The sequence below is a fragment of the Phoenix dactylifera genome, chromosome 12 (assembly GCF_051530095.1).
Source record: "Phoenix dactylifera cultivar Ajwa chromosome 12, Ajwa_hap1_PhDact_Kaust_v1.1, whole genome shotgun sequence".
In the NCBI taxonomy this organism is placed as follows: Eukaryota; Viridiplantae; Streptophyta; class Magnoliopsida; order Arecales; family Arecaceae; genus Phoenix; species Phoenix dactylifera.
In genome coordinates, this window is record NC_143201.1 from 18,594,106 (window position 1) to 18,621,348 (window position 27,243).

The window sequence follows — 27,243 nt, forward strand, 5'->3', positions numbered from 1 at the left end:
TGAACAACAAGAGCTTCAGTTGATAATTTAACATCTGTTCCATCCAGCCCATCCGAGCTGTGAAAAATAATTTTATAGGAAAAAACAAACAAATATCTTGAGCCCAACTCAAGATTGACACCTGGAAATAGATACATGAGAGCAAATAATGAGATGCTTAAAAGTAGAAAATAAGAACCAAAAGTAGTGCAGATACCCTAAATTCAAAGTTTGATGGCATGTCTATATGAGAGGAAAAGAAAATCAATAACATCAAATACAACAGAATGAGATGGCAGGAAATCATGGTATTTAGAACAGACATAAAGAACTTACGCTGAATTCTCGATTTAGGCTTTCCAGAAAATGATTTGCTGCATCAAGAAGACACAACTTTCAATGAATACTTGAGAGAAAAGAATCAGAATGCTAACAAGAAAAATAAAAACAGTTCTAGCAAAGAGAAAAGCTAAAGTACAACTAAATCAGCAACCATTGACAGTGAAAAAAATATGAATCGCAAATTTGTCGAGTGTAAACTCATATTCTTAAGATACAAATCACTAACTTATTAATTACTAATAAAGTTAAAGGTTGTTGAACTTTCTGAAACAACAGGTTTATGGATAATATTAAAATTTGAGGAAATTCATAACACATAGATTTTTTCAAAATATATAATAAAATTAAAATATTCAATGTTCTGATAATAATTGTTCAAAACTTTGGGGAAAAGTACCAAGATTTTGCATTGCATGTATGTATATTAATGTCCGAGAAAACTACATTTCCTTTTTTTTATTTTGAACTAAAAATAGAGAACAGTTGAAATTTGACTTTTATTTTTTTATCGCAATTTGTGCCCTAAAGATCGAGACTTCCACAAAAAATAAGATAGTCACTATAACTTAACTGCTAATAAATAAATGGTTGAACAACATTTACCCAGTATTGACTCTCTTGGGACCAGACACCAAAATATTTCAAATTTTCTTCAAACTCACAAATAGGAGCGTAATCTAAATAAAATGCTCCTCAAAGATTCAATCTATCATGGGAAACTAAGTCCATCTCCCCAATCTCAAGAGTAAAAAATAAAAGAAGAAGAACCCAACAAGAATCATAGGCCTACAGATGTTGATTACTTAATTTCTATTTCAGCTAGAAGACTTCAAACCTGATCACAGCATGCCAATTACACATATTCTATTAAAGTTCCATATCGTCATTTTCCATGCATATCAAGTGTTGAAAATGCATAATATTTTTGTGTGCATACCTTGCCAAAACTTGAGCAGCACAAGTGCAAAAAATAACACTTCATTCCACAAGATATGTAAATAATCTATCCAAGAGTCTAGCTTATACACAGTGAAAATGAACTGCAATACTTACCATGAAGGGATTGGAGGATGTAGGAGATAACTCATGGTTTGTATGCACGTACACTTAACTGCAGATTTCCTACTTTCAAGGAATGACTATATAAAGTTTGGTTTAATGACTCCATAATTTTTCCACTTACTCCAACACTTGCTGCTTAAGCTCATGAGCTAAACAAGTAATCAGCAGAAACAAATGCAAATGACTAGTTTTCAAGCAGTATAAAAGGATGAAACCAAAAGGGACCAAAAGCATGCCAAAAAGAGACCATAGGCAAATAAATCGTTCAAAATAAAACATGCATAAACATAAGGCATAAACATAGTATACCTTGATTCTGATGAAGAAGGCATGCTCTCCTTCAATTTCTTCGTATCATTATTCTACAGGGAGAAAACAAATAAAAGACACTCAAAAAGATAAATATAGAAATATGATGCAATGTAAAGATGGGTTATAATCTATAATATTGTAAGCTGAAACTTAAAATTAAGGATATTATGTAATGCCACTTAAAAAAGAATCTTCGCTCAATGTCTAAGAAGAGGCAACTAAGTCGTATCCCAGTTTGGGTCCGTTTAGAAATATTTTGAGTTAAACTAGGCAGAAGAGAGAGTGTCTTTCATTGGAATGTGGAAGATATAACGACTAGATAACTTAAAGAAGCACAATATATTAAAACAAAATATTCTAATCTTTTATCATTGAAGAGTTAAAGAGCAGTTCTGCATGGACATGGACATATCCAAGTGTATGATGTGGCAAGCAGAAAAAAAAGGAGATAATGGAACAAAATTAAAGAAACAATTTTAACTAAGATGATAACATTAAAAGAAACTATATGTCAAGTTCTTTTCTCATCCAAATATCAGTATTAGCAAGGATATAAGAAAAACAGATGGCATTCCGCCACATTATTTTAGTACCTACATGATCTCTAAAAATAACAAAAGCCCACTTCCAAATGTAATTATAGTAATTCAAACTCATTATTTTTTTAAGGAGTTCAACTCTCTAACAATCTTTAAGTGCTACAACCAAAGATTTTGATAAGTATCCAAAGTATAGGACATGTATTGAATCTGGATATGTATCTTATAGGGATTCTTCGAGGTGGAAGCAAGTTTCCAGGTAAGACAATTGCAGAGGCCCGGTCAAGCAATATAGTACTTTTTTTTCAAACATATTTAGAACGGGATAAGATATTCTTAAACAAAATGAATCGTAAAATTATCCTATTAGAGAATTTTCATTATTTATATCCTGATCAAAAGACACTTTGTGCAGGAGAATCAATGAAAGTAGATGTATTATAAGGTAATAAATTTTCTCGAAATGTTAAGCAGCACAATTTCTAAAATGTGAATAAATTGCACAAACATGCAAATATATATATATATATATATATATATATATCTTCTTCTATATATAATCAAACTGCAAAAAAGTTACCTTTTCTTTCTTCATAGGTTCAGTCCCAAAACCACGTCTCTTTGAAGCCAAACAGAGTATATTTTTAGTCTCACAAATTTCACGATTCTTCTTGTTTGACATACATCTCCTGACACGAATGCTACTTCCAGAACCTGGAACGTATGCCTACAATTTCCAATGTTCAGTTATGAGAAGAAATGTAGACTCTTTCAAAGAAATATCAATTTGTTTGTCAGTGGGCTTGCTCAGTTATGAGAAGAAATGTAGACCCTTTCAAAGAAATATCAATTTGTTTGTCGGTGTGCTTGGGAAAACGAATTGCATGCAAGCAAATTAAAATGTTGAAAGTGTATTACCTTTCTCCTGTTGAGAGGATCCTAGACGTTGTTAATCCATCAGTGAGAAACTTTCTCTAAGAACATCAGTTAGAAATGATCTTATTTTCATCAAAAATAATTTTATCAAGCCCATCTATCAACCACCAACATTGAACTTAACTATCAAATTCATACCCGATGTAGTTATTCTACAATAACAGATAGTGCATGCCTTGTTTGGTTTCACAAGTCCTCAAAAGTAATCATCTACACCTAATGGAATATGCAACATAACCTCATACTTGGTTTACATACTGAACGCCAAAAATGTCAATGAACAATACAGGTACGTATGGATCCCTCAAGCCATAACAGCAAATATAGAGGCTTTCTTTGGTCCCCCTATTGCTTCTTCAGCTCTACCTACTACCTGACCTTCCCAGGGTCAGGAACAAACTCTCTGCACTGATCATAAACTTAATAAATTCTGCTGGCTTCTTTGACACCTTTTCTTCGAGAAAAATGGGCCATGCCCGATAACTACACAATAAAAGCAGTCTCTCCTGACAGCATGATTTCAAGCAAACTCTCGGGTAGTTTATCGATGTCTAGTTAAACCCAAAGCGTTGATGCAGTTTCATCAGTTCTGCAACTGAGAATGGTCGCCACCATCTTGCGACACCCGCACAAAATTAGTAGCCGTATGAACAAGTAAAAGGAAACAGCCTTTGCTATTCCCCTTGAATAGAATCATTTCCTTCCACAAGCTGAAAGTAATTCAATCAGCATCCTCTTCTATAAATTTTAATAAATTAAATTCTTCGGAGCAGTTCCGCTGTTTAGCAATATTTCACTAATTCAGCACAAGAAAGAGGTGAAAAAGAAAAGCAGCAGGTAAAGGGGAAAGAGAGAGCAGAATGGTGGATCGCTTACCGCTGCGGGCAGGCAGAAATCCATAGCCGGAGGGCGGATGCAAGGCGCGGCGTTGGCCAAGGAGATAACGGGAGCACGGGAAGTCGAGAGGTCTGGTTCCAGGAGAGGAAATGGGTCGCATCATACTGCGACCGCTTTCACTTGCCCACGCCACCGTGGATGCCTGGATGGGGGCGCCTGATAGCATCCAGCGCCCAATTGCATCGCCGGACGGGGTCGCCACAAATTGCGGTCGCAGCGATCTCAATCATATTGGACACGGACACCACAAAGTTTGGAATAAGAGAAACCAAAAAAATAAAAAAAAAACAGCGCTCTACCCTTGGATTATATTTTGTTTTCTGATATACACATATATATATATATATATATATATATATATATATATATATATATATATATATATATATATATATATATATATATATATATATATATGTAAGAAAAGAAAGGAAGGAGCCATTCTACCCATTAAAAAAAGCATTTAACTATTTAAGTAAGATTGTTATCCCATTATCATGGTTCCTGCATAACAAAAATTATAGCTGTTATTTACATTTATAGTATGTGTAAATAAACTTATATTTCATTTTAAAGTATAAGTTATTGTCAATTTTTTTCCTCCAAAAGAAATTGTACCATCTCAAAAATAGTAAATTTTATTGGGTTCTGGTTTGGATAATACCACTGATATTATAATGGTCACTATGTTAATGCTGAATAATTTCATCACTCGTTGCAAGCTTTAAAAAAAAGGCTATTTATGGATCAACAGTCCTGTAAAATGGGTTATTATTGTTACTAAAATCTTGGTTCTCGTTTGGTAGATGAGATATGCATAGTCACTATTAGATAGCTTAGCATATACATATATATATATATATATATATATATATATATATATATATACTCTTCCATGTGCATCTGTCTATTGGATAATCATGGACAACGGGTTATACAAAGATTGGATTTTCAATCAACCATCCCTAATCCTGTTTTAAAAGAGAAGGGTTTTTTTTTTTTTTTGCTAGAACGGATGTATCATGCATAATTGGTCCGGATACAACCAAAAAAATCAAAAGATAACAAGTCTCGGAGTGCACCAGATAGGTCCCTCTCCCTCACCCACAGTGTATCTCCAAAGTGGTTGGCCACATATGAAGCCACCCAATCTGCTGCCACGTTAGTCTCTCTATACACATGCTTTGCCTATAGGGCCATCCTACCACGGACCATAGCCCGAATGTTCCTAAGTAACGGGTGGTAGTTGCCCACCCCACCGGTGCACTGCTGGATCCAGCCAATGACAGTCGTCGAGTCGCCCTCGAGCAGAACTACTCTAGCTTGCAGAGCCCACTGAGCATAATTTACACTAGCCCACACCGCCCTCAGTTCTATCCCTGGAACCAAGGTGTCGAAGATCGGGAACCACCAGCCGCCATCACTCTGAACTTCGGACCTCTGATAATAAAGTCGGCACCTTCCCTTCTCCTACCATCCAGCATACAACTGTCAAAATTGACCTTAAGAAAACTCAGGGATGGGGGGTAAAAAATACTATACGAAACGTTCCACGAGCAGAAGTGAAGCCTTAGGTATCCCAAGCTATCAAGGGTCCATCCAACAGCTATGCCTGCGTAGCCTCTGCCACCTAGATCCGAGCCCGCTCAACCACAAACCCCGGTAGGGGACAGCTCTCATCGAAGGTCCAGGCATGCCTGGACAACCAAATTTGATAAGTTATATAGGTCGCCACAACATCCGCCTGTTGGGATCACGGGGCGACGGCCTAATGTCTGATCATCTGCAAAAAAGACGATGAACGACACCACACCTCCTGTGGGATCCTAGCGAGGTCCGATCCTCCTCGCACGCTAATACTGGAACAAGGCGCGGTCCACCAACTCGTCCACGTGCCAAGGAGACATTGAGGGTGAATATCCAAAATCCTACCACTCAGGACGAGTCTTGTCGGGAGCCGACCACAGGCGACCTTCCAAAGGAATAAAACCCCTCTCGGGTGCAGGCTGAAGCATCAGATCCAGGCATCGCCACCCCCGGGCGCTGCACACTCTGAAGGACACTATAGACATCGACCATCCCGACTCTAGCACAGCAAGTCAAGCTCCACACTCACGTCGGGGCTGGCACAACCTGGAACAGACATTGATCGAATCCTCTTCGCAAGCTGATCTCTGAAAAACTGGGCAATCCGGTCAGTATCCCATCAGCACCTTCGGGGCGAAGAAGGTCACAGACCCGTGGTCCTCCAAGGACCTCGACGCTAACCATAGTTGGCCACTGCCTAACTAAGAGTGAGTCCATCTAGGGGTCTTCCACTGCATCTACACTCTACCTATCTCCGATAAGCCATCTACAGTTGAACAAAACCAAAGGCACATACCTACGTATCTCTCGCCATATAGGGGCACAGCATCGGCCCTTGGCCGAAACCTCAACCATCCGAGCAAGGTCATACCGGGCTGCCATCACCTGACTCCAAAGACAATGCAGCTCCAAGATAAATCTGGCTGCGTGCCGGGCGATCAATGTTTCTCACCTCATCAGGAGGGATTGCACCCCTAGTCCAACTGCACGGGTCGGCGAACTCCCAGGCCACCATGTGCACCCCGTGGCCACCGCCATGGAACCCTCAGAGGAAATCCCGAAGAAGCTGTTTGATCCTCACCAGCATCGTCTTTGGGACCACAGTGTTTGACATGAGGTAGACTAGCATCAAACACAGCACCATCCTAACTAGGGTCACTATGCCCATCATAGACAGCAAGGCCACCCTCCAGCCCTCTGGCCGTTTCTGGACACGCTGCACCATACTGAGGCACTCTGACACCCGAAACCTCTTTCTGGAAATAGGAACTCCCAAGTAGCACCAGGGGCCCTCATGTTTCCTCTCCCAAATAGCCCTCTAATGTCCTGTCGCACATGCAACACCATACTAGGACTGAAGCAGATAGTGGATTTGTGGAAGTTAACCCTCAGACCTAAAGCATCACAGTAATAATCCAAAATTTCTTTGAGAGTTCGAGCATCCCTCATCCTTGCCCTGGCTAAGAGAAAACAATCATCTACAAACAAAAGGTGAGAGATTGGACGGGCCCCGAGGGCTAGAATATAAGCCTCCATCTCCCGCTCCCTACACACAGCCCACAAAGTGCGGAAGAGAACATCAGCACAAATGATAAATAAGTACGGGGACAAGGAATAACCCTGGCGGAGCCTGATGGAAGACCGAAAGAAGGGTGACGGCGTGCCGTTGACTAGGATCGAGAAGGATGGCCCCAGCACCCAGGCAATTCACGTTTCATGGAATCCAAAAATCTCCAATGCCCACCGAAGGAAGCACCATTGAATTATCATTAGCCCGCCCCAAGTCAAGCTTCACCACCATGAAGCAACGCTACCTCGGAGCTCACTGCAGATCCCACATTATCTCCTAAGCAATCATAATGTTGTCGGTGATGCTCCACCCTCCAACAAAAGCTTCCTGCTCCTGACTGATGAGACCGAGCAGTAGGGCTTCATTCTTCCAACCAGAATATTGGCTACCACCTTGTAGAGGGTGGTACACAGATTGATAGGCATGTAGTAGCTAAGTTCCGCCGCATCACGCCGCTTCAAAATTAGGGTAACTAGAGTGGCTTTCCAGTCGTCCGCCATGGCTGTCGTGCTAAAGAATAACTGGACCGCCTCCTTCGGGAAGAAGAAGGGTGGAAGCCGTCAGGTTTAGGGGCTTTGTCCTCCCGTAGGGCCCAAATCGCCCTCTAACCTCAGCCTCTAAGACTGCTCTGACCAATACAGCATTCTCCTCCGCCCCTACCGTAGTGTCCGACGGCGGGAGCGGGGTGTCGCCCTCAGAACCACCATCCTCTGTCCACCTGGATCTGGAGAAGTCCACTAGCACTGGGGGGGATCGAGCTCTCCTCCAACCTCTACTCAGCTCCATCCCTCAAGGACCGAATCATACTCCTCTGCCTCCTAATAATAGTTAACCCGTGGAACAAGCGAGTATTTCTGTCGCCCTCCTTCATCCACTGGATCTACGACTTCTGCCTCCAAAACATCTCCTATTGTCTTAGAAGGGAATGGTGCATGACGAGCTTCTGCCTCAAGACACTCAAGTCGGCCTCCGGCAGCCCTCCCAAATGGTCCTCCCTCTCCTGAAGCTCAGCAATAGATTCCTCGACCTTCAACCTCCTGAATGTATCTTCTTCTACTACGACACGATTCTACCTTCGGAGGCTCTGCTTCGTAAGCTCCAACCTGCACGACACCCTCTGCATGTTGTCACCCCGCACCGGCATCGCCCAAGCCTCCCGGACGATGTCCGAGGATTGGGGGTACGACAACCACAACTTCTCGAAACGGAATGGGGGGCGGTGGCTTACGCAATCTGCTATGGAGATCAGGAGAGGACAATAGTCAAATGCAATCCTGGCTAGATGACGCACCTAGTATGCCAGGAAGCACTGAATCCAACACGAGGATGCAACTAGCCTATCGATACTCTCCCAAATTCTGGCTCGGCCCTCGCAGTTATTGCACCAGGTGAACCGCGAACTGAATAAGACGAGGTCCACCAGCCCGTTCCTTGCCAAGAACTCGCGAAACTCCCTCCTCTCTACCTTGTCAGTATAGGCGCTACCACCTCGTTTCTCACACAGTCCCAGAATACAGTTGAAATCCCCTGCCACCACAGTCGGGACCTCCTAGGACATAATGCCAGTGGCCTTCCACAGCAGTCTACTCGATCTGTAATCAGTACTAGCATACACACCACACAAGACCCAAGGACAATGACTCGGGCGTGGACCCGATCGTCTTCCTCGGTCATGGTGGCCCTTTCGCAGCTTGCAGTGGTCGGATCTGGGTGGCCACCAACCACGAATCGAAGATCGGTCATCGGATCTCCTCACCAGAGCTAAAGTCCGGCTCCTCACGACCTACACCCATCTCCACGACCATCAGTATCCTTTGCCCCTCCTCCTCCTCTAGAGCCGACGTCATATGCTGACACAACCCCACTTCATGCCCTATACGGCCACACTGGTAACAAAACCCAGATGCATCCTCATAGACAAAGTGCTGCCAGAAAGTCCTTGTCTGACCTCGGATATTGATGCCAAGGAGCAACGGGGCGGTGGCATCAATGGGCACCCTCGCCCGCACAAACCCCATCACCCTTCGTTGCTCAGTGAAGCCATTCACAGCCCGGCATCGACCCGCCGCCGCCACAATATGGAGGATCATCTGGCTCAACCAGTACTCGACTGGGAGCCAAGGCAACCGGATCCGGACCACCATCGTTTTGACGATGTCCGGTTCCAGCACAAAAATCCAGCCTCCATGGTTCCACGGCGAGCAGCTGACCCGCTACCACCCATGGGCCACCTGTGAGCACCTTATCCCGATCCCCCTTTGTTTTGAATCGGCACCGCTGTCACCTCGGCCTTCGTCTTCGCCCTAGCTCCCAGGTCTTTCGCTGCCCAATCCGCTGGCACCCGACGGCCCAACCTTTGGACCAGATCTGCCCACTCCCTCCACGACGCCTCAATCGGCTCCTTCGACAACTCGAGGACCACCGAGAAGAGAAGTTGGAGTTTATCCACATCCGCCTCGGATATGTCATCCACCCGCCACCTCGGCCGACCACTCGAATCTCTCCCCTCGCCGGTGAGGCCCGGCGCGCCTCTCCAGCAGCACTAACACCCTTCTTCCGTAACTGGATCTTCTCTATCATTGCCGCTCATGCACGATTCTTAGCACAATCGCCGGAGCAAAACTAGCCATTAGACTTTTCCCCCTCTACAAGAGAAGGGTTTTAACCAACGTCATTGAATTAACAAGTTGAACTCAACTGAGCCGGAGACAGTTCAGTAACTAACAACCCTTACGGATTTCTAAACAAAAAAAAAAAGTCGAAGTAGAGATTAGCCGATCTTTATCCGCCTATGGGCATTCACCAAAAAGATAAAAGAAAAAAGACGAAAAAAAAAGAGAAAAAAGGCACTTGTTTATAAAATTCTTGGGATATCCAGCTCAAACTCAACTGATACAGATGAAGATGATTCAGAGTTTCAATTCCATCGCTTTAATCCTCAGGCAACGGGATCAAAGAGATGAGCGGGAGAAATAACCGAGCATAGCTCAGCTCAATGACAAAAGAATGTTGAGCAAGCATAAGCAAGTTCGTCAGGAGTGGCTCCGCTAGCAATTCATATGGAAAGAGGAACAAAACAGACCCCCTCCATCATGGCAGCTTTTTGTTTCAACGACCACAGCTTGCTACTGGTAGCAAGATTAGAGGCTCCCGGCAAAGTTATTTTTTTTCTTTTTTCTTTGCTTTTTCTTTGCCCCCTTTCTTTTTCAATATTATCTCCCCTCCCCTTTTGTTCGTGGAATTCTTCCACCATTTGATTGATTTCTAACGGCCTACAGACTTCCCTGTACTAATATAGTATTAGCAACATAACATCTATTTAATAAAACCAATATATAAATATAAATATTATTCATACAAATAACGCTGAACATGAACAGAAAACAAGCTGCGGATAGCTCATTCGTCTGAGAGCCAATTTATGAAACAACTATTAATTACGTAGTAAACGGCTTGGAGATCAACACGAGATAAGTAACATTTATAAATTGATGAGGCAGAAAGCACACAAACAAGAAACCAATACAAACATCTACTATTAATTATTTCAGCACGTATTAACAATAAATGGTCAAGAAATGCAAAGGCTGGATGAGCACGGTGCACAGAATCCATGCTCCTGCTGGTTATCTTCCCTTTTTCCCTTTATATCTTATTGAAGCTCTTCGATGTTCTTGACTATTGAAGCTCTACTATGTTCTTGACTAACCATGAACAAAAAATATAATTAACCGATTTACATGGGGCCTAAAATTTTATACAGGGCGGAGGCTTGTACAGGATTCAGACTGGACAGCAACAATTAGCACCATCCAAGGCTCACGGAACACTAGCAACCACTAGTAATTACACATGAACTACTGGAAACCAGACACTAGCAACAGGCGAATACCACTTTTATAAGAAGGCTGTAGTGTCCTCAGCGAACTAAACCACCATAGAATCACTCTCACCTTCTCCGATGCTGAAACTGCTGCGCCCGTAATATTCTATCTGCATACATTGGGAGGCGAACAATCTCTGCAATCTCATCTAGAAGCACTTCTTCTGTGATGTTGTCATTAATGCTCCGCATCACCTGTGAAGAAAGCAGCATTATTTGAAGAGCCTGCTACATTCTTGACAATCGTCCGGCAAAGCAAGGTCAGATTGAGTACCTTCCGATAAGTGTTAATATCGTTTGGTGTTGCTTTATCAGTTCTGATTCTCATGCACACCCAACAGCCTTCATCCGCATCCCAGGAGCACTCAATGATCTTTCCTGAATGGGACGAGACATCCTCCTCGCCTACACAAATAAGGATATAGCTTCCAATGAAGAGAATTCAAAGAAATTATAATATACTCGTGTTAATTTGACAATGACAATGAAAAAGACAGAAGATGGTGAAAATATCAACGACATAAACCTTACATCAAAAGGTCAATTAATGGTCAATAACTCTGAGCCTAAATAATATAACCACTATGCTACTTCAGCCAAGGTTGATGGAGGAGATTCTCTTTTAAGGATCCATCTGGATGCAGCAAGGTCAAGGTAGATGGAAAGAAGAATATGGGGTACTGACAGATTAAGAGACGATTATGCCTATGTAGCCTGTACCTAGACCTAACTTTCAATTTCTTCACTGGCACTAAACAAAGATTTTCAATAACCCAAAAATAGAATAGTGCCACCTCAAACCATGAACTCCCTGGTACTGACAGATTAAGAGATGATTATGCCTATGTAGCCTGTACCTAGACCTAACTTCTATTTCTTCACTGGCACTAAACAAAGATTTTCAATAACCCAAAAATAGAATATTGCCAGTTGCCTTCAATTTTTCGATGATAACATAGAATTAGGTTGCCCGATTTTTCCATGATAAGACAGAAGAAAGCTACTTTAAGCAGTTCTATGCAATGAAAATGTTAAATTCTTGTTCTTCCAACAGTCAAAATACACAACAACTACAAACTGACTTCAGAGGATTTGGAAGTTTCAGCGTGGAGGCAAACTTGACGATCAACATTGACAACATGAGATCCTAGCAAGGATTCATTTCAGTTTTCAATGGGCAGTGTTTTCCACACACACACATAATATTTTCAAATTTATTCACTGTTGGAGGATCAATTTTATTTCCAGAAATTATCATCCACTATATAAGCCCCCAATATGGTAGTGAATAGAGGTGAATGGGGCAAGCCTAGAGTTATTCGCTACATATTTCTTGATCTACATATAGAATTATGCATTCCATTAATCAATAAGAACCACAGATTCAATACAAAACAGTATCTATGTAACACAACATTAAACAATATATTAGATACACTAACAGCATAGTTTAATAACCTAAACAAACATTAGGCAACTGGACATGAGAGAGAATGGAAGAGATATCAGCGAACATCATAGAAAAGGATGTACAAGAGAAGAAGGATGAATCACCAAAATAATTACCCACCTTTAAATAAAACTTGTGCCCCATCCATGAGTTTCTTTTTACCTCTCTCAAAAAGAAAAAGTATTTGGCGGCCCTCACTCGCCACCTGCAAACATGAAACAAATATTGCAAGTTCTCTATTACCTATATCCAACAAAGAATTTAGAATCTTAAGTGCAGAGAACAGTATGCATCAACTTAAAATTTAAACCAAAGAAGAAATCATAGTATCGATTATTTTGCAGATTAAGAAGTCATGAACAAACCTCAAACAGAAAGTCCACTGAGTTCAGCTCTGGATATTTCCACTTTAGAAGACCTTCATGGGTACGAGGCACATAAGGATCATCCCAACCCTAGAAAAAGGAAGTAAAAATCATCATATTATGTGTTTAGTACAACAGTCAATATTGAAGCTCGTCAAATTAAAAATGCATCACGCTTCTTAGAGACTACATGGAGAACTTTTGAAAATACACATAAAATTCACTAATGCTTCGCGCTTCTTAGAGACTACATGCATCACGCTTCTTGAGCCCAACATTTTGTTCGTAACTTGCACCTCAAGTTTCACTAATGCACATCAGTTTGCCAAACATATAAACTCAGATTACCATGCTATTTTTTCTTATTATTTTTATAAATACTGAATAAACAGGAAGAGATTTAGAATACAGAAACAATTGGGACATTCCACTCACAGCTCAACCAGAATTCTTCAAAAAATCCTTTATGACAAAACAAACTTGATGATGTTGCTGAGTTTCCCTGAACTTACAATTGAACATTAGAAATTATTAGATCATTAAATGCACTATTTTTCAAGATGTTCATAAGAAGCTTTGATTGTTTTACATAAACAAATTGTGATAGATGTTGCCAACCATACTCAGCTATTGAAAGGTCACGACCATTCAACCTCACCTGACATTCAAGACATGCCAACTCACAAAGCGAGCTGCTCCCACTCAAGATGTTAAATTCAACACAACTTATTTTTCTCAAGAAAGTGATCAGGAATATAGTTGGCCTTGCTAAACGCTATTTTTTCAGTTCTACCTTTTGATTCTACTATTGTGGGCTGTCATAGCCTCCTAAGGTTTTCTTCAAACTGATGACAAGGTAACATTGGAAGGGGAGGATGCATGCTTTCGAAGAGTTGTAGTAATCAAAGATATCTCTTTACTAAACTCGTGGTATTCTAAAATGATAGGATGGTTTGATAAAAAGTGTCGAAGTAATTCTATTTAACAGATAGTAAATAAAAGCGGGTATATCTGCAAGGCCAGGAACCAAAATATGGGTATAAGTGTACTAGAGTAACAAAGCCAAAATTAATAAAAAAAAAGGTTGCTTCCTATACTTGAAAATGATTATTTCCTAAAAGAAGGCATGACTGTGTCATCCCAAGATGAAAGACATTAGGTTTCTTGATTGTTTGCATGAGATTCACATGTTTTGGAAAAGGGTAAGCTGAGTGATGCACCAGCCTTTAGTTAGTTATGGTACCTACTACCTAGGAAAATGGCCAATCGCGAAGGAAAGACAGAATGGAATAGGCATCCGATGCCAGTTCAGGTTATGTATGTCCCATATTGCATGCCCTCTTCTCCTCTTCTATTAGAAGAGGCCAGCGCCTTTGAACATTGATTAAAGAAATTGGTAACCCAAAAAATGAATAAACAAAAGGCTATTTTCTTCCTCTGGATACTGCCCAACTCCTCTCATTAGTCTCTTTTCTGGACAGCATCTTCTGATTTAATTTTTCATCTTGCACAATTTACTTGCTCGAAGTCTATTTAATTGCTTAATATCTTTTTCTACAACTTTTCATTGAGTTTTTGATTATTGCTCATATTTACATCAGTTGTTTTAAAAGTTTTCTTATGCATGCTCACTCTTTTGTTCAACCTGCCTAATTCTGTTGGCATTGAGATTGCCTGGTGAATCTTAGTTATTGCACGCACGTTAAATCCTTTTTAGCACATAAAAGTAAGTCCCAGATCATTGCCTTCTGGTACTTTTTCTGGCTTTCACATTCCTAAACTGTTTGAAGTATTTATTCTTCGTCAAAAATCATATGTATCTGTCGCCAGATTTTCAGGACAATAACCAAAATTTTTTGTAGAACATATTTAAGCTTCGAAAGGACCTTTACAACCCTATCTAATGCCTTCATTACATTAGGCTGAATCAAATGTGAGACAATTAAAATGTACTTGTGAAAGCAAAGCACTTGATAAGACAGCATGGTTTGTTTTCTTAGACATAAAAAAACTACAAAACAACCTTTTATGATCAAATACCTGAAATATAAGGCCATCAGCTGCATGTGAAAGCTTCGGAATGAACTCCTTCAGAAGCTTTACAACAGTAGATAACAACCAAAAGTCCTTCCTCCTAACCTGGTTAATTTTTCAAAAAATAAAATAATGGTATAAATAAAAAAGACATGGAGTATATGTAAATACTGAAGAAAACACGAACCAGCTGCACGGTTTTACATTTACTTACACTAAACGGTTCCATGTCGTATCTATAACTTGAATTGCATTTTCCTTCACATTCAAACTGCTTTCTCTCATGGTTCCGGGGCCGAACTACTTCCTCCTCCAGTAATTTCCACCTATCGGCAAAGGGCAGCTGCACCAAGAAATGATAATATAGCATCATGACCTGGTTATGCAACATCTTGATAACAATTTTAAAAAACAAAAAGTATATAACTCTTCATAGGGTAGCCAAAATCATGAATGCACTCTAGTTGTCAAAAATTTCAGAGCAACAGAGGTCACTAATAATTTATAAGTATAGTGAGAAAAAAAATGTCTGAAGTTTCAGCAGAAACCCTCAACCAAAACAGAGGTTGACTTCAGACTTTTGAATGAAAAGGCCTACACACACATATGAAAAGGCCTACACACAGAGAGAGGTAGATATATGCAACTAAACCATCAAGCCTTGTCCCAACTATTTGGCATTGGTTTTAAGGATCCTCATTCACCAAGCATTTCTATTCAAGCCTTGATGTTCCTTCAATGAGCAATTTCATGCATCTCCTTTATTCTTATTTTCACATGATTGCCAATCTAACATCAACCCTCTAACCTTTTCATAATCCAGAAAACAGATCAGCATGACCAGCTTTTACATATATGGCTTCTGTCAAAACTACCGTCATTTTCTTGACACTTTGAGATCGATTAAGCATCTTGTCATAATTAAACAAAAGATTTGTAAGAGTAGAATTTTGGAATCATTAGGTACTAGGTTTAAGAGAAGTTTAGAGAAATAAATTTGTTGCCAGATTTGATCACCCTCCAGAAACATAGATATTCAGATAGCCAACTACTACACAGTCACCAAACAAAAGAATGTCTATTATTCTTTAATATAACATCAAACATGATTAGCATCTTTTACAATTTAAACAAAAATTACAATATTTAGATCATTTCAGCATGAAATTGCTGATAAAAATGCAGTCAAATGTCTTCACCAGCATAGCATAAGTTTTATGGTTTGAAGTTTTGCCCTGAACTTTGAAATCAAATCAAAACCCTTCAGCCTTATCTAGGAATATAGTTGAGCCAAGCTTTGATTGAGCCTAGGTCGGCTCAAATCAGTTTTGAAATTATTTCAAGCTTGAATTGCAGAATCAAACTTGATTTGTTTATTGTTTATCAAGCCATTTGAGCTTATTTTCAGATCAAGCCAAATACCAGCCTAACAGATCAGTTTGATAGTTCCAATCGAGCTGAATTATTTCAAGATCAGAATCAAACATGGTTCAAACTTGAACTGAAGCTTTCTCCAGCTTGTATTATCATTTTAACATTTAAATGACTCCAACACTAAAACTTACAAGACAAATAAAATTTAATCACAAAAGACAGATTTAGAAAAAAAATATTAAATATACTATAGCATATATTGTGAGGACCGGTGTGGACGTGCGTTTAGGCCTACACTGGCCGTGCATTGAGTAGATCTTGGGAACTTATAAAGGATTAAGGAATCTAAATAATGCCTTCTAGCTAGTCTTTTTGGGTGACGTCCTAAGTCATTACAAATAGTATCAGGGAGATAATAGCATAGGCCCATTTTGGGTTAACCATGGGCTGATCGTGGTATTTATGATTGGATTTGGACCTTTAGCTAGGCAAGGACGACAAAGCTTAAACAAGGAGTATATGAGATGCCATACGAGCGTGTTTAGTTCCACATCGACTTGTGCATTGGGGAGATCTTGGATACTTATATAGGGCCAAAGAATCCAAATAATACCATCCAACTAGCCTTTTTGGGTGAGGTCTCAGGCCATTACATATATTGTCATGACATAAAAGATAAGAAGTTTGTAACTAAGTAATCAGTTAAAATTTTCATGTGATAGTCTATATTTATATACATGAAATATACCATCATATACATAAAAATTATAGTATGTACTATTTATGAGCCTTATCGAGGTGCAACCGATCAAGACGGGTTCATTTCAAGCTTGGTTTGTGATTAGTTTGAGCTTGAGAACCAGGTTCGAGCTTAATTCAACCTTGACATAGGCTCACACATCTTAGATCAATTGACAATCCTAGTTTTACCTAGAGCCAATCGGGAAGGCTCAATGGCGGAGTTTCAGCTGAAACTAAATTATGAAGCCCAATTTACTATATATATGCAGCATGAAGTGTATCTTATCATTCTAGGAAGGTACTGGTACCAACACACCCCTCAGTACCAATACCATAATGACAAACATTATTACATCTTCAATTTTGCTGCTTCAGCATACCAATAGACAAACCATGTTTCGGTACAATACAGCCCATTCCGGTAATGTACCCATACTAGACTTCAAACCCTGAAATTTACTGTTGTCAAAGGCATGCCAAGGCGCTTCCACATTCATCCTTCATGCCTCATCTCATTGGCTTAATCAAAAAGGACACCCTATCAAGTCTCATTTAGGCATCAACTCACAGAAAAGGTGTACCATCATGACTGTCTTGCTTGTCATGGTGGATGAGTGCAAGTTTGTCAATGACCATCCTTCTGTGTACGTGAATTCTGTGTGCATCAACTGTGATAGGTATGTTTGTCCGGTCACTTGTTGCCATAACTAAATTATTTATTATGTTTGTATGCGGATTTGTGTGTTTTCTGTTTGTTTTTTTATTGTAAAATATGTTTAGCATCTTAATTTCATATTGTTAATATGTGCATATATCTATATCGATGCAACAAATATTTCACAAACCTACGCATATACACATAAAAACATATACATATATACACATTAGTTATAGTGCATGTGTTTATGCACATATACTCAATTAAGTTAAATCACAAAATGACTTAAGCATACTAATTTATAAATGAACAAACTCAAGGTCGAGAATCCTCAGGGTTCGCTTTGATATGTTGTATCATATTGGAGTTTTTAAGAACATAGATGCATAGAGAAATTTTGGTAGTGTTTAAAAAGCAAATGCGATATGCAAGCAATTAAGGGACCGCATAATGCATATGCAGTGCTGGCTGTGTATGCGGATGAATATACGGTTACTATTTTTTTAACTATTTAAAAATAAATATAACAAGTGCAATAAAAGCAACAATAGTGACAGTAATTTTTATGGATAGATAATAGCAATATTAATAAGAAGATAGCTTAGTGCTTATTGCTTAGTATCTAATACCAAATAGCAACAATAACATAATTAAGATTTTTGCACTATTAATACCCATACCAAGACCACCAACATCTCATATGAAGTCTAACCCTCAGATGAACCTGCTTCACTTACATGAACCCACATAAGAGTGGGCTGTATATGCAACTCTAGAATGCTAAGTAGGTTTACATATGCAGCTGTAAGATACTAAATAGGCAGCATATGCAGCCCTTCAATGCTAAGTTGACCATCTTTTTGTCCATATATAGTATGATCGCACAAAATACTGTGCATAGGCAATGTGATACGGTCAAGGGACCACATAAGCATATGCATGCGCGTATGCAGAGATATGCGATGCATTTTAAAAAAACTGCATTTCAACAATGTGAAAATGTTCACATGGAAGCAATATTGATGCTTTTATATCACTGAAAGGATATATAATGCATACATACATACATACATACATACATACATACATACATATATATATATATATAATGTGTATATATATATATAATATGTATAATACGTATAAATATGTGTGTATATCCTTAAACTATATTAGAATGGCTCATTTTCTCAATTTTTAAATTTCAGAACTAACCCTAATCAGATTACTCTATTAAAATTTAAAACCTTTGTATGATAACTCTAGTTAGATCTCTTTCTTGAAAGTTTCTAATAATGTTGGACTCTGAGAAGAATAATAACTACAACTAAATTTCTTTCTTGAACAGTTTAAAACATGCTAAACTTCTACATAATAACACAACTTTGAGAACAAAAAATAATGTAGGAAAAAACCCACTCTCACTAACTTCTAAACTAACAGTTAAGAGAAAATATGAAGAGGCAAGGGTAAGATATAATGCATAAGAAGAAAAAGTCAATTATAAATGAATTATTCCAGATCTTTTTAAAATTTAGACTTCATTAAATTGTTCCAAAACCAAAATCCAAGGTGTGCCGTCTCAGCAACAGACCCTATACCAGCACCATCCTATTACAGTATCAGTATGCAGTATGGTATCGTAAGGTTCGGCGTACTGAGTGTCGGTACAGTATGGTACAACGCACGAATATGGTATAATACACCCAGTATGGTACGACGCCGATCAGTACAGCAAACCTTGCTAAAATATTCAGCAACTACTTGCATCCATACCTGCATTATAACTAGTATACATAAATATTGCCTCGATTTATGCCTTGTGCCTAGGAATCAAGAGACTGTGGAGCCTTGGCATACCTTGGGACTTCGATAACTTTATGTATATGAGCTATCTACAATTTTGTATCATCACTTATATCTTTCTGCATGGGGTATCTCACCAAATTATTTTACACGTTTTGGCAGGATTTGGATACATTGAAAGATTAAGTTTCAATCATACATTAGGTTTGGAAGGTTTTAAGCTAAACTGCCATCAATACTACTTGGCATTTTACTCTCTAGATTTTTTTTGAATGTCATATATTAAAAAACATAACAATATTGTGATTGTCTTAGTGCGATGTCAGAGGAGATACATCAAAAGGTTCAAACCCAATTTACATCCTTCACATCATATTTGAATAAACATGTTGATTTATTTTCATTTCTTTTCTTTTTTTTTGAAAGTTTAACTGAGCTCTTTTCCTTTTTATCTAATCTTTAATTGCATTTACCAACAAGGACCAAAACCACAGAGATCAAAACTCAAATGTCTCAACGAACACTGGGACAAAGTTCAAAGCTTGCTCAATATGATGTCCTGTTAATCTTTCTAATTGTTTTATTGTTCTGTTTTACTAAAGTTGCATACGTTTCTGACATTTATAATTTTTGGGGATAAAACAACTGAAAGTAGAATCAAAACTTTAGAAACGGCCAAAACTATTAAAAAGACTCCCATTGGTGGTCATGTAATTACACTTTCAAGCCTTAGACACTAAAGATGCAAAATAATGGTAATTATTGTTGTATTCAGGGCCTGCCAAACCAGCCCGAACCGCCCAATTCAGGCCGTACCGAGTCGAATTGGCACGGGACCAAGCGGTTCAATGGTGAGATTCAGAACCGGCCCCAAACCGCTCGAAATTGCGCCAATTCGAACTAGTCCGAATTCGTTCTCCCCTCTCCTATCTCATTTCCTCTTCTTTTTTTTTAATGCCAAAAGATGCCGAGAAATTTTCTAAATTAGGGAAGATCATGCCAAAATTTTTGATTTTGGAATAATTTCATGATATGTTGTAGATCCATAGATAATCTACACAATCCCACAAAAAATTTTAATTTTCAGATTACATAATTTTTCACATTAAAAAATATATTTTCGTATTAAAATTTAAAAAATAAAATAAAATTCAAAAAATGACTGTAAAATTAGAAGCTTCTTTAGAGGCATGCAAGCTACTCTCCAATTAAAATTGGTGTCCATTTATTCAAATATTGATGAGATCATGCGCACATTGGCTTAGGCCTAAATTAAAAAATATGAAAAATAAGTAACCTTTGATGCATGGCCATGAGCTTAGAAAAATAAATATAGCATCCACGGTGGTTATACATGGATCTGAGGGCAAATTAATTTTCTCACATATTTACAATTAAAAATTTTAATTTAAAAAATAATTAAAAATATATAATTAATACAAAAAATATGAAAAATTAATAGTGTGTATTACATAATTCAAAAGTATATTCTGAAGTAGAAATATATTTTTCAATATTTATGATACTTAAACATATTTTTAAACATTATTATAAATATATAAAAAAATAAAAAAAAAATATGAAAAATTAATATTATGTATATGTTAAGTCGGAAGTAGAAAATATTTTTTCATCGCAATGAAATTTTACAATTTTAAATAGCTAATAAATTGACGGATTTGAGAAACCGACAGAAATAGAACCATCCAGGAAAAAGGACCAGAGTGTGACATCGCTTGGGATCATGGGCAGCTCTCGAGTCGGCAGCACTAGAAGTACAACTAGTGCAACATAAAGTTCGAGAGAAAGGTAACCAATTTGAAGCACCATCAAACTGGTGGTTATCCCGACGTATCTATATACCGAAAATGTCTGTTGGAGGTCCGACAACTAATGAAGAAACACTTCGCTGATTTCAGAGCGGCGAAGGAGACAATTGCCAAGGAGGTGGTCCGCCGAGCGACAGAGCCCCTCCAGGAAGTCAGAGGCGTCCGCTCTAGAAAACGAGGCACAAACAAGGTTTGCTGTCTCAGTACCGAACCCCATACCGGTGTAACACTAGCACCGTCGGTATGGTACGGTACAGTATTTTCCGCATACCGAGTGTCAGCATGCCACCTGTACCGGATACCAGTACCAAATTGGTACAGTACGGCCCGTACGATCCAATTCAAGCCGATACGGCGAACCATGGGCACAAATCCAAACGACCATTCAAGCAAGCCTGGATGATCAGTGGCAACAAGATGAGGTGGCCAGACATACGGCTCAATTTGGGCCCTCACTACGAGTCGAGCTCTGGTTCTGCAATCAGCAGGGCAGATCCAGAGTTCAAAAGAACCTCCTTAGTTAAAAAGGCCGTCAGTAGAGGTTGTGGTCGTATTGCATCTATGCGAGGAGCTTTTGGTAGCAGAAAGAAGTCCTCCAGGAAGATTTCACCAAAAGCTACCATCCATGATTTAGATCCACATACCTTTTCCAGCAAAAATTCGAAGCAGCAGATGGTTGACACCATGCTAACAAAGGATAAGAAGAAGTATATGTGGCGAGCTAATGGATTTCGATTCCACTTCAGCCACACCCCACCGAATGTAGCAGACAACACGTACTATAAGTGATTTCCTCCATACAAGCTGTCGGTCTCAGTGTAGATCCTCCAGGATCGAATGACATATATGGTGAGATTCTCAGCAATAATGAGCTAGAAAAGTGAATAAACTCATACAAGATGAAGTGGCCCATATATGGACTGACGGTGATGTGTGATGATTGAACCGGTCCTACCAGACAAAGCATCATCAACTTCTTGAGATACTGTAATCTGAAAACTTTCTTTCAGAAATTCATTAATGCTTTCGATCAGGTGCACAACGCCATGTACATCCTTAGATTGATGAAAATTATCAAAGTAGAAAAAAAGAATGTTGTACAGAACATCACCGATAATAGGTCACAATATAAGGCCGCCGAAGAGATTTTGATGGAGCGACAACCAAATATTTTCTGGAGCCCATATGCTGTAAATTGTATTGGCCTCACGCTGATGGACATTACGAAGATTCGTAGGGTGCAGCAAACAGTAGAGAGCCCAAACCATCACCATATATATATTTATAGGTATATATGGGTCCTATCACTGATAAGAAGGTATGTAGAGGGAGAGATCTTCAGACCATGTATGACAGTTTGTTACTAACTATGGTGTACTTGATAACCACCTTGACAAGAAAACAACCCTATGTCAAATGTTTGTAATACCGAATGGTAGAAAAGCATATTTGCGAAGGTCGACACTGAGAGCATTGTGGAGGACTTGATGACGAGGCAGACATTCTAGTAGCATGACGAGAAGATGTTTAAGGCTATCAAACCATTGTACGAAGTGCTTCAGGTCATGGACGGCGAGAGATACCCCCCAGATGGACTTTTTGTATCATATGATAGAGAGGGCAAAGAATCAGATCAGGGAGGCAAATTCCATGCATACCCAGGAGTATATCGACATCATTGAGTGACAGTGAAAATACTAGATGGGTAGGGACTTGCATCTAGCAAATAAGCAAGAACATTAAAAATTAGACGGCTCCTGCTTGTACAATTTTACTAAAATAATTACGAACTCTATTTGTAGCTTACTACCTGAACCCAAGGTTCCGATACACAGCATCTGGAATCTATATGAACGACGAACTTCTGACCGTTCTACATAATGTGATTTACAAGATGGAGCCTAATCTAAAAGTCACGTCCCTATGTCTAAAAGAGGTAAGTTAACTTGAGCAACATGCGCAAGTTAACTCGTGTTTTCAACGATTAACATATTACAACACGATTCTTTTTTACAGACAAATATTTAGGAAAAACACTATCAGCTTTAGAGTCTCAGTAGCTATCATAAACAAGAAAAGTATGAATCCAAGTATATTACATATCAATATGACTATTACCTAATGTTAAATGGTTACTAATATAATACTATCTTATATATAATTTTCTTTGATATTTTTGCAACTAAATGGTGGATTCATTTTGGTTTGTCCATGAGAAATCTTAAGCAGCTAGCTATCCGGATCCTCCCAAACAATCTCCTCAAGTGGCTATAAGAGCAACTGGTTCACCTTCGCCCTCATCCATAGCAAGCAAAAGAACTGTCAGACATAGAAGCACCTCAACGACCTTGTATATGTTCACTACAATATAAATTTGAGGTTAAAGTGCATTCAGGAGGAAATAGAGCTAAAGTACACAGATTCGATCCGCAACGCTTTCGTTGACGATGAGGATGATCCTATGATCGATGGACTTGTGGGCCAGCAGCAAGAGTCGAAACTTGATGAGCCGAATCGCCTCCACGACTAGCCAGTTTTGTAGCCAGCTAGGGGCGGATGCAAGGCAATGGGCAGATTGCAACATTCAACGCATCCTTCCAACTGACCCGCAACAGCCATAGAGGTCACTAGAGAGCCAGTCATCACATGACTCCGTGCCTAAGACATACTTCCAGAGATATGATCAAGAGTTGCTTAGACGAGGCCACCACACTACCTAGTCAACTCAATCAAGAGGTCGACATCCATCCTCCCAGCGTAGCCAAGTAGAGGGGGGCACGAAGAGTAAGCAAGCAGCTGCTCAGCGCAACAAAAAAAGAAAAAGAAAGGTAGTTGCAGCCCTGATGGAGATTGTCGAGAAGGCAATTCACTCGGATTCAGAGACCAAAAAGAGCAGAAATGACAGTTCTGGTGATTATAGATTTGCGGGCTAGAGAGAATGGAGGACATGAGACCATTTATGAGACAACCGTAGGGTGGTCTTCGATTCACTGGTGAATCTCAATTTACGTATGCTACACAGAATAGGAACTACGGTGCACGATCTGGTAAAGCTCGCAAAGATACGATTGTATACAGGAGACGGGCTCCTCGAAGTCATTCAGGAGGACACGATGCAGATGCAGATGACCACGCACGTGAGGTAGAATCTATAGACGTATCAGGCATAGTATTCTGAACTGGCCCATACCGATTGGTTCAGCACGTACAATATCAGTCTGGTCCCTGACTGGTATGGTACGGGGATGGAAAACAGTACCGGCAGAGGCCTCTCCTTTTTCCTCCCCGCTCGCTCTCTTCTTTTCCGGCTTCGGCTAGGTTCTCTCAGTACGGGCCCGATACTGAAGCAGTACCCGAATACATTGAAGCAGTACCGATACGGCATACCTTAGTATCAGGTTTCGAATTATATACTAGATCCTATTACCCACAGCCACAAGCAGCCTATAACCCATATAGATACAGTATGGATATGGTACGTTTGACGCATCGTCTTCTGGTGGCTACTATCCTAAATAGGTTGGATTTTACTGTCGGCATATTTGGATGGGGCCCTCCACAGTCGTATTATCAGTCAGAGGATATTTTTCATAGCCAAAGCATCAGTAAGAGATCCAAAAGTGGTTAGAACCCAGAGCGCGTTCCTTATGGAATGACCATACAAGACTTACGCCGCCACTTGGTTATAGGGACAGGCTAAGGTGCCTCCTGATTATGCTAATGATCGAAATATCTACGAGAGGCATCACCACCCGGCGAAATTTTAGATATCAGTATGTATGTTGTACTTTAAATATACGTAATTGATTGTATCATTTTATATTTTGTATCTCACTAATTGATTTTAAAATATTTTATATTATGTCTTATAGTATGCAACATCTCACTAATCATTTCATGTTTTGCATCACTCTAAATATCAAAAGGTATCATTTAAGTTGTATCGAGATCATAGAAACATCAAGAAACATCAAATTATACTTAAAATCATTAAAAAAGTTTAAAAAAATGATTACCAATAATTCAAACCTAAAAATATTGAAAAAAAATGGCATGTCGATTCACCTCTATGTACCATGTGTCCATACGGTACCGAACTAGCCGCCGACTGACACGTCCCAGTATCGGTTCGGCGGACCTTGCATACCATGTCTAGGCAGGAACCTCTTTTTGCAATACTCTCCCACAGGGTACGCGGAACCGACCGAATCGACGTACCGGTTAAGACAGGTACCGGTTCGTTCATAAAAAAAATGAGCGAACGCATGCGCATCCGCGTTATGCTAAATGCCACTCTGTGGCATTAGAAACCCGCGCAGGGCAGCGCATGGGCTTGCGAGCCAGTGCTGGGAATCACGCGCGCGCGGTTTGCACCACGTGGAACGCACTCGCACCCGCGGTTCGCACCACGTGGAACGCGTGCGGGCGCGAGTTCCCCACTCGCGCCCACGCCCCTTCACGCGGGCGCTATTCCTCTAGCCTCTTTTTTTTATTTTCTTTTTTTTTCCAATCTCTTCTTCCTGAGCCTCTGTCTTCTTCCTCTCTCTTCCTCTCTCTCCTCTCTTTCCCCCATTCTCCCGCGAGCAAGAGAGGTTTTCTTCCCCGCGAGGTGCTCGGAAGGAAGAAAGGGGCCCGATAGCGCAAGAGAGGTCTTCTTCCCCTCTCTCCTCTCTTCCCCCCTTCTTCCCCGTGAGTATCGGTGCCAACCGCACCGGTACGGGCAAGGAACCGTTCGGTCCCGACCCCAAAGAGGTCGGAACCGAATTCCATGGCTATACCGTACTAGTGGGGCCGGTACCGGTACAGTACGGGCTGAACCGGTCAGTTCCGACCGATTCAGCAGACCTTGCTCTCCTACTAGGATTCACAAAGTTGCACCTCAAAAGAAATCTTGGCGGTAAGACGGCATGCAAAGTATTAAATGCACCTAAAAGTGCATTCCCCTATACTTGTAGTTCATGTGAAGCGAAAAGAATTTCAGCTTCAAGGAGAGTTCAGTCTTAGCAAAATACCACCATGGAAAGATAAGAATTTCAGCTAAATTCATACAGAATTTTTTACTTGCATATACCCCTCCCCCCACAAAAAAAATATAAATAAATTAAACAAAAAAATATTATAAATAGAAAGAAAAGCAATGGACAAGATTATTAACATTTAACTAGTTGTGGCATACAAATTGGAAAAGCAAACAAATGGTTTAAGAATACCAAAATAAAATATAACAAATTGTTAACAATTGACAAATTCCTGGTTTTGAATCTTACCTTTACAACAGAATTAGAATTAAGTGCCACCAAATCATATGCTAAATATCTTCTCTTCAGTCCTGTATCAGGTAGTGTGTCGATAATCATTTCCCCATCAATCAAAGTCAGGTTATGAGAACCCTTGCACATGATAATAAAAACAGGTTTTATGTTGTGCATAGAAGTCAAAACAAATACGCTACTAAAAGTACAGCATAGCTTATTTAAGAACTAAAATTTTGTACAAACTAACCTCATTATTCTTCAAAGGAAAACGCATTTGAACCCTTCGAAAGCAAAAATTTCGGTCGATTAAGTAACAACCATGTGTGGTAATAAGCATCATATACCGGGTCCCATCAGCTTTCCATGTAGCATAATAATACCTCTGTCTTAATAATTGCAGATTATCCCTGCAAAGATAATGTTGATCAAGTATGAGCTGAGAATAAAAAATCACAATTAAACATGGAGCAATAAGTACACAATAAACAATCAACTCAACAAACCAAATCGATACATTTAGTATTTTATATTAATGCATTCATTAATCCATCTGATGAAGATGCCTCTTGGATTGATAAGCAGTGAAAATATCACATAATTAGCATGGATTTGCAGGAGTTTATT

The 27,243-nt window shown here is 39.6% G+C and overlaps 2 protein-coding genes across 13 annotated transcripts in view; both read right to left on the bottom strand.

Annotated features, from left to right (window-relative positions):
- LOC103705755 (Tetratricopeptide repeat (TPR)-like superfamily protein) overlaps nucleotides 1–4,315 on the bottom strand; it is a 32,991-nt gene extending 28,676 nt beyond the window's left edge. For 3 of the 5 annotated variants that reach the window (XM_039129993.2, XM_039129992.2, XM_039129990.2), the window contains exons 1-4: nucleotides 4,047–4,206; nucleotides 2,815–2,961; nucleotides 1,693–1,745; nucleotides 316–353 (exon numbers count right to left, since the gene is read on the bottom strand). In XM_039129993.2, the coding sequence (XP_038985921.1) occupies nucleotides 316–353; nucleotides 1,693–1,745; nucleotides 2,815–2,961; nucleotides 4,047–4,070 (262 nt within the window). In that variant the 5' untranslated portion in view covers nucleotides 4,071–4,206. Of the gene's footprint in view, nucleotides 1–315; nucleotides 354–1,692; nucleotides 1,746–2,814; nucleotides 3,949–4,046 lie in introns of all 5 variants that reach the window. The other 2 variants (XM_039129991.2, XM_088708766.2) reach the window with 2 other exon arrangements.
- Nucleotides 4,316–10,738: 6,423 nt separating this feature from the next.
- Nucleotides 10,739–27,243, bottom strand: part of LOC103705692 (uncharacterized) — a 43,558-nt gene continuing 27,053 nt past the window's right edge. For all 8 annotated transcript variants that reach the window (XM_008789505.5, XM_088708770.1, XM_008789507.5 and 5 more), the window contains 8 exons: nucleotides 26,867–27,026; nucleotides 26,632–26,754; nucleotides 15,171–15,299; nucleotides 14,963–15,061; nucleotides 12,923–13,012; nucleotides 12,678–12,762; nucleotides 11,382–11,512; nucleotides 10,739–11,302 (listed from right to left, as the gene is read on the bottom strand). In XM_008789505.5, coding sequence (XP_008787727.1) covers nucleotides 11,174–11,302; nucleotides 11,382–11,512; nucleotides 12,678–12,762; nucleotides 12,923–13,012; nucleotides 14,963–15,061; nucleotides 15,171–15,299; nucleotides 26,632–26,754; nucleotides 26,867–27,026 — 946 coding nt within the window. In that variant the 3' untranslated portion in view covers nucleotides 10,739–11,173. The remainder of the gene's footprint in view (nucleotides 11,303–11,381; nucleotides 11,513–12,677; nucleotides 12,763–12,922; nucleotides 13,013–14,962; nucleotides 15,062–15,170; nucleotides 15,300–26,631; nucleotides 26,755–26,866; nucleotides 27,027–27,243) is intronic.